General features: G+C 51.9%; 1 protein-coding gene across 1 annotated transcript in view; it reads right to left on the reverse strand.

Annotated features, from left to right (window-relative positions):
* Positions 1 to 37: 37 nt before the first annotated feature.
* The window catches only part of grid2ipa (glutamate receptor, ionotropic, delta 2 (Grid2) interacting protein, a), a 31,439-nt gene continuing 23,832 nt past the window's right edge, over positions 38 to 7,644 (reverse strand). The window contains exons 12-23 of the mRNA XM_062530938.1: positions 7,039 to 7,373; positions 6,085 to 6,245; positions 4,743 to 4,989; positions 3,851 to 3,938; positions 3,096 to 3,173; positions 2,465 to 2,661; positions 2,010 to 2,165; positions 1,608 to 1,694; positions 1,300 to 1,429; positions 831 to 949; positions 261 to 425; positions 38 to 147 (exon numbers count right to left, since the gene is read on the reverse strand). Coding sequence (XP_062386922.1) covers positions 64 to 147; positions 261 to 425; positions 831 to 949; positions 1,300 to 1,429; positions 1,608 to 1,694; positions 2,010 to 2,165; positions 2,465 to 2,661; positions 3,096 to 3,173; positions 3,851 to 3,938; positions 4,743 to 4,989; positions 6,085 to 6,245; positions 7,039 to 7,373 — 1,847 coding nt within the window. The 3' untranslated portion in view covers positions 38 to 63. The remainder of the gene's footprint in view (positions 148 to 260; positions 426 to 830; positions 950 to 1,299; positions 1,430 to 1,607; positions 1,695 to 2,009; positions 2,166 to 2,464; positions 2,662 to 3,095; positions 3,174 to 3,850; positions 3,939 to 4,742; positions 4,990 to 6,084; positions 6,246 to 7,038; positions 7,374 to 7,644) is intronic.

Below are 7,644 nucleotides of genomic sequence, written 5' to 3' on the forward strand. Positions count from 1 at the left end.
TGTGTGTGTGTGTGTGTGTGTGTGTGTGTGTGTGTGTGTGTGTACATGTATGGCTGGCACCCATCACCAGGCGAGAGGCGAGGCTACGCGTGGGCTTCGGGGACTCCGTGGAGGATTCTCTGGTGCCTGGCTCTCACTCAACACCCTCTGAAAACACAAACACAGAAAATAAACAAACAAACAAACAAATAATTGGATAAATAATAAAAAAAAAAACAACACGGATGGAATAAAATGTCTGGTGATGTATGACAGCATACCTCAAATTTGGACATGAAGTCGGCGAAGATGCCAAAGAAACCGTCGACGGTGGTGGCCGTGCTGTTCTCGCCGAAGAAGGAGGCGACGCGGAAGAACTCCTCCATGGCCCTCTGCTGCAGGGACTCCAGCGACTGCACCGCTGGGTGAGAGTTCTCCAGAAAGCCCTTTGTGCACGTCGTCAAGGCTCACCTCCTCACAACGCATACAATATGGCACAGTATACAGCCATGGGCACAGAATAGGGTACCTATTTAACTCAGTTTTATTTGTCAATGTCAATGTCAATGTCAATTTATTTGTATAGCACATTTAAAAAACAACAGTTGACCAAAGTGCTGTATTTATGCATAACCGTAACTTATGATCGTATTTCAAGGTGCTTTAGAGAGCACAGAACTTTGTAGACTCATTAGCACCACTGACACAAATCATGACTCTTTGAATGCTTGAACTGTGACCTTTGGTCTACAAAGGTCAAAGGGGCATAGTCAGCATACAGTACATCTGACATGCTTGGGTTTTGCGGTGCCTGGCTAGGGCCGTGGGAGGGCATGTGGCACAAAGGATACACTCATGACCACAGCGAAGCGGTCCTCGGGCGTGGCTGGCATCTTCTGACAGGCCGCGCGGATCTCCTGGATGGTGCCGTGCAGGTCATTGAGGTCAGAGGTGATGTTCCTCTGATTCACTGGCAAACGCACACAGCAGAAAAAACAAATCAGAGGCTGATTCAGATGTTTTGCCTCTGTACGGTACGATATAAAAACTCATTGTTCCTCCTGAATGTCTTAACAAACACACTATGTGAGAACATTGGCACACTAGCATGGCTCTTCGTAGCACAGAAGAAGTAGAATTTGCCTTTTTGGGGGGAAATCACCATCTGTGAAAATTGCTAGTGGCTTACTAGCTTGACACATGACTATACAGTATGAAAAGTACACTTTTGTGTACTCTGTGTTTGCACTGAAGTTCAGTACTGAACACAAGCAAGCATAAACCCTCCTTCCAGGAGTGCCTGACCTCTTCCCACCATACCTTTGGCTGCCAGGGGCACTGTTGTCAGTTCCTTGGCAAAGTCCAGCACCTCTGGGAAGTGTTGATAAAGTGACTTGACGAGAATGTGCAGAAAGGTGGACTTCCCATCCACAGTTTTGGTTGTGCTGAGCTAGGGGCCGGGACAGACAAGACAGCTGTGTTGTCATTCTGACACGGTAGGCAAGAGTAAGATCTTCAGCACAGAAACACTTTTAATTGGCTTGGCAGAGACAAATTCATTCTGTGTGAGCTTGGTTTCACACAGCTTTTCTACAGTATTGGAGAGATGGGACTTCTGAAGGGCTCACCTCATTGAGAAAATTGATTTTAAACCCAGTGGTCTTATTAGTCTTGGGCTGGCCGTTGTTCAAGTAATTCCCCATAGCCAATACAAACTGGAAGAAATTGAAGAGCAAGTTAAGAGCAACTAAGCGCAAGCCTCAGTACTCAGTGTATCTGAATACAAATGAATCTTTAAAAAATTAGTCTTTCTGCAGTAACTAAGAAAGGTTGCACTTCTGGTATAAACAAGACAGGTTCAGTGTTACCTATGAATACAGTTAAATATCCTTACAAGAGAGATAAGAAGGTCTAAGTGAGATTACGGCTTATCTTATCACGGTGTGTTAATCGTAATGGTTCCTTTTTGTGCTGGGATGACAAGGGAGGTTAGTTGTTTGTTAATGAGGTGTGGATATGAGGGGCGGCACCTCCAGGATCTTGGCCAGTTTCTTGCTTGTCTTGAGCTCCACGGAGGCCGTGTAGACGCACTCGTAGGCCCCCCGCATCTCCTCCGTCTTCTCCTGCAGGGTGGTCTTGAAGAACAGGCTCCGCAAACGGGTCTTGTACTCGGGAACAGACAGCATCTGCGCGCACACACAGATATACACACATACACACATGCACGCACACACCGATACACACACACACACACACACACACACACACACACACACACACACACACACACACACACACACACACACACACACACACACACACAGGGACCAATAGACAGACACACATACACATGTCATGTGCATTTATAAACATCCTGGATGACACAGACATACAAGGGCTTCCAAAAGGCTGTTCGAAGGCTATTGTTATCCCATCAAGTGAGCACAAGTAAGCATCCCTCATCTGTGCAGTGACGCTACCGTACCTGCAACACAAACTGGTCCGGCTCGCTGAGCTTGCTGGGCTCCTGCCTGTAGAGCTCGTACTTCCTGACCTCCTCCTCGTCCGGGGCGTAGAGCAGCAGCTGCTTGATGTGCGCCGACTCCAGCCGCTCGGTGGCCATGGTCATCAGCACCTGACGGAGCTCCATCGGAGACAGCTTCAGGTGGGCGATCAAGATGGCTGACAAGCGGCGTGGAGAAAACAATATGGTCAGTCAAGATAAGGGTCAGGGACAGAGATTTGGTTTTAGATAGTACCAAATGCATTATCAATACAGTACATGTATTGATAATGATGTGACCCCATAATCACATCCAGATGCCATGTTACACATTCTGCACTTCAGTACATTCGGTCAGCACTGAATAATGTAGGCCACATACACATTCAATCTACTTTCATTTCACACTAGACAGGCTGCCTGCCAGTCAGACATCAGTCACCTGATGTACTCTGACACAGATTGGCTCCTGAACCAATTAGTTCAGGTCCCAAAGGACTCAATGTGGGTCTGACAGATCTACAGTAAAAAAAACTACTAATCACTACCTGAGACAAAAAGACAACTAAAACCATGAAGAGATCTATCAAGCCGCTACTCGTTCCATACTCACAGGCGTTGTAGGCCTTCTTGTGGGAGAGGATCTCCACAATATCTTTCTTCTTGAAGGTCTCGGGCTGAGGCACAGGCTCTGGAACAGCCACTGACAAAGGAGGCCACAGACAGACTTATTTTTCCACAGACAGGCAAGTGGCTTCAAGCAAATGAACAGGACATAAAGGGAGTAAACAGTAGCACAGACAAACACACTAGATCTCATCATACCAGTGTATAATGGGACTATAGTGGGACTACAGGAGGGAGTGGACAGGGATGAGGATGGTGCAACCCTCTTAATTCTCACTCTATCAGATACATAACTGCAACACAACAAAGAGACTGAATACTCACTCTCTTGATACATAAGTACAAAAGTACATACAACGTTTTTTGGGGGAAATTCGCCACTGATATAGATCAAAGTGGGTCACTGAAATTGCTAATGCTATTGTCAAGAGATGCATTAATTAAATGTCCTTTTGAAGAGTGACGGACTGTTCTAATTACCCAACGTGCTTTTCACACACAGAGAAGGACACAACTGTAGCAAACCTCAGACATACAGTACCGGCATATGCACCTGTATACAGATATACATGACCATGCACACACACACAGACATACAAACACACAGACAGACAGACAGACACACACAGACACACAGACATACAGACAGACAGACAGACACACATACACAGTAAACACATACACACACACACACACACACACACACACACAAACAACACATATCTATATCAATCTACAAACCTGGAGTCTTTTGAGTTCCAAAGTGCAATTCAAGGTCGAGATACTTCACCATGTCACTCAGCTTATCAAAATCAGAATCTTCCCCCATCTACAGGTTAGGAGGACAAATAGAGAAAAGCTTTACTTAACACATAAACCATCCGACACATCACTCACATCACAACCTTTCAACACCTGTCAAAAATAGTTGTTTTGAGATTGTCACAGAAGGATATCATTAACCACTCAGAAAATCTATGTTAATCAGAATAATCTGAATAGATAAAAACATTGACAAGTATGTTAAATATATTTTAACTGTACATTAATTTCTGAAATTGTGTGGGCAGGTCCACTGACTGTGCTGAGGCCACACCTCAACTGTCTTACCACATAGCTCCTATTTTTCTCTAAACCAGCTGGTTCTAACGAGCATGCCTCTTCAGTCAAATAGATGAACTAATTAGTGGAAGCACCTGCATGCGTTAAATGCACAAAATGCATCATGTACAGTACATACGGTAGAAAGCAGCCTTTCCCACAAAGCTGGCAGAATTCAAAATGCCAATGTCATGTTTAGTGGTGTAACTCCACAATTCAGTACCACGCAGTGTAAAGCCTTTACAAGTGCTTTCAGGAGTCCTTTTCTCACCTATAAAAGGGTCCAAGAGTCCAAACCCAATTCTAGTTTACAGGGACTTTGACTCAAATTGCCCATCACACCTTGCCATTACTTGTATCCTTGCTGTGTATCTACCGACACTAATAGCAGTGCTGCTATGAATATCTCAGATGTCCTCATTACCTCCTCCAGCTCTACACTTCTACCAACTGAGCCCACATGTTCTAGAATGTTCTCCTGCCGCTACCTGAGAGCCTGAGCTCACCTGCTGCTGCTGCTGCTTGGACTCACCTGTCCCCAGATGGTGCCCTCGGAGTTCTCCACCTGTTCCCAGCGCAGACGCTTCACGCTCATGTGACTGTCCAGGGTGGGCTGGCGGGGCAGCGGCGGAGGCCCGCAGGGCGGGGGAGGGGGCGGGGGAGGAGGGGGCTCCAGCTCCGGGTGATGCCCCTGGGCGTGGTGATGGGCCTGGGCCTGGGCCATGGCCTGGGGCTGGGGGCTCTGGCGGGCCTGCTGGCTGGACGGGTGCGGCTGATGGCTCTGATGGGCCTGGCCGTGCTGCTGCTGCTGATGGTGCTGCGGATGCGGATGCTGATGGTGCTGCGGATGCTGTTGCTGGGGTAACGGCGGAGGCTGCGGGGGCTGCTGGGGCTGCGGCGGGGGCGGAGGCTGCGGAGGCAGCGGCTGGAAGGTGGTGAGCACGGCCGGCTGGTACTGCTGCCCGGGCTGGATGGGGTGCGAGTAGGAGTGGTGGATGGGGTGGGTCTGGTGCACCTGCTGGAGCAGGTGAGCGGGCTGGGCCGGCGGGTAGGTCTGGTGGATCTGGATCTGCTGCATCAGGTGGGGAGACGGAGACTGCCGCTGCTGCAGCTGCTGCTGCTGCTGCTGTTGCTGTTGTTGCTGCTGTTGCTGCATCTGCTGCTGCTGGATCTGCTGCTGTTGTTGCATCTGCTGCTGCTGCTGTGCGTGGTGGTGGTGGGAGTGGTGCGGGTGGTGGTGGTGGTGGTGCATGTGGTGGAGCTGCTGCACGGGGCTGGGGGAGTGGTGATGGGGGTGCTGGGCCTGGTGGCCCTGGTGGCCCTGGTGGGCCTGCTGAGCGTGATGGTGGGCGGCCTGAGCCTGGTGGGCCAGCTGCATCTGCTGCATCTGCTGGGCCTGCTGCATCTGCTGGGCCTGCTGGGCCTGCTGCATCTGCTGGGCCTGGTGCATCTGGTAGAGCACGGCATGGCCCGGGTGGACGGCGGCCTCTGGCGATGGCAGCGGGGGCAGCGACTGGTGGTGGTGGTGGTGCGGCGGCGGCTGCTGGCCCTGGTGGGCGGCCTGCGCGCTGGACTGCACCGGCAGGGAGTGGTGCTCCTGGAGCGGCTCCATGGGCTCCTGGTAGTGCTGCAGCTGAGGGTGCTCCATCAGCAGGTCCTCCCGCGTGGGCAGCACCTTGTGCAGCGAGGGCCGCTTGGGCCCCGACGCCGGCGGGTTGGAGCGGGGCGGGGGAGGCGGAGGGGGCCCGGGGTGCCGGCGGAAGGTCAGCACGCGGCCGCCGTGCTCGGGGGTGTAGGTCACCCCGCCACCACCACCACCACCACCACCGCCTCCGCCACCTCCACCTCCGGGGTGGCCGGTCTGGTCGTTGAACTGGACGGGCGGCGGAGGAGGGGGGGTGAGGGGGGGTGGTGGGATGGGCTCGGAGCCGGAGGAGTAGGTGAGCGAGCTGGCGTCCTCACTGCTGGGGCCGCTGTGCAGCTCGCTGGCACTGCTCAACTCCGGGGGCAGGAAGACGCCTCCCTCCTCGCCCTCCTCGCCCTCGTCCTCGTCCTCCTCCTCCTCCTCCTCCTCCAGCTCCTCCTCTTCCTCCTCCATCATCATGTCCTCCTCCTCCTCCATCTCCTCATCCTCCAGGTCCTGGAAGCCCATCTGGACAACATCCTAGTATTACCATCAATCACAGACCACAGGGACACGATGTTACAGGGAACACTGAGAATCGCTCCTCACAGGACATCTTAACTGGGTCACTCTAGCACTGTCATCACAACACCTACAGTACAACCACAACCAACCACTACTTACTGTGCTCTCCAAAACACACACACACGCACGCGCACGCGCACGCACACGCACACGCACACGCACACGCACACGCACACGCACGCGCACACGCGCACACACACACACACACACACACACACACACACACACACACAACCAACCACTACTGTATGCTCTCCACCCCTGTCCCTCAGCAGAAAGCCTCCAACTAAACTTCACTAACTGACAGAGAATAGAAACGCCCTTAAAAAGGGTTCTTGGGGTGCTACTGTATATAGAACCACACAGGCTTTAAAGAACCCTTAGGGGTTCCTTTGATGGACCCTTCAAAATGGTTTAAATAACCATTTAGGGGTGCCATATACTGTATGAAGCATGGTGTTTGGTTCTATAGAGCACCTTTTCTCTAAGAGTGTAGATCAATAAATATTTGAGGAAGAAACATATCGTCCAATCAGAAACAGAGACACATATCGTCCAATCAGAAACAGAGACACATATCGTCCAATCAGACACAGAGAAACAGAGCTCAGAAGCTCACACTCACCTCCTCGTAGTCGTTCTCGGGGGAGAGGAAGTCGTCGGGGCCGACGGCCGGCTGGCCCATCTGCTGGCTGAGGGCCTCCAGGAAGCGCTCGGTGTCGACGGTGCGCGGCGGCCGGGAGAAGGTGTAGCGCTTGCGGAGGCGCTGCGGCGGGCTGGGGGCGAAGTCGGGCGGCGAGGGCGGAGGGCTGTCCAGGCTGATGTAGGGGTTGGACTCGCCGCTGGTCTGCGTGGGCAGCACCGGGGGGTAGTACTGGGGCTCGGGCAGCGGCTCGGACCAGGGCTGGGGCTGCTGCAGCTGCTGCTCACGGGGGGAGTGGTGCTTTCTGCTGCCTGCTCACCATCACAGACGCACAGACGCGCACACACACACACACACACACACACGCGCGCGTATACACACACACACACACATACATTCTCACACACACACACACACACACACACACACACACACACACACACACATACACACACACACACACACAAATGTCCACACAAACAGAAAGAGTCATGCAAAGACACATGGAGACACAAACAATTTACATAGAACGCAAAATACACACATAGTTATGCAAACATATAAACAAGTACAGATACACAC

The sequence above is a fragment of the Sardina pilchardus genome, chromosome 3 (genome assembly GCF_963854185.1).
Source record: "Sardina pilchardus chromosome 3, fSarPil1.1, whole genome shotgun sequence".
In the NCBI taxonomy this organism is placed as follows: Eukaryota; Metazoa; Chordata; class Actinopteri; order Clupeiformes; family Clupeidae; genus Sardina; species Sardina pilchardus.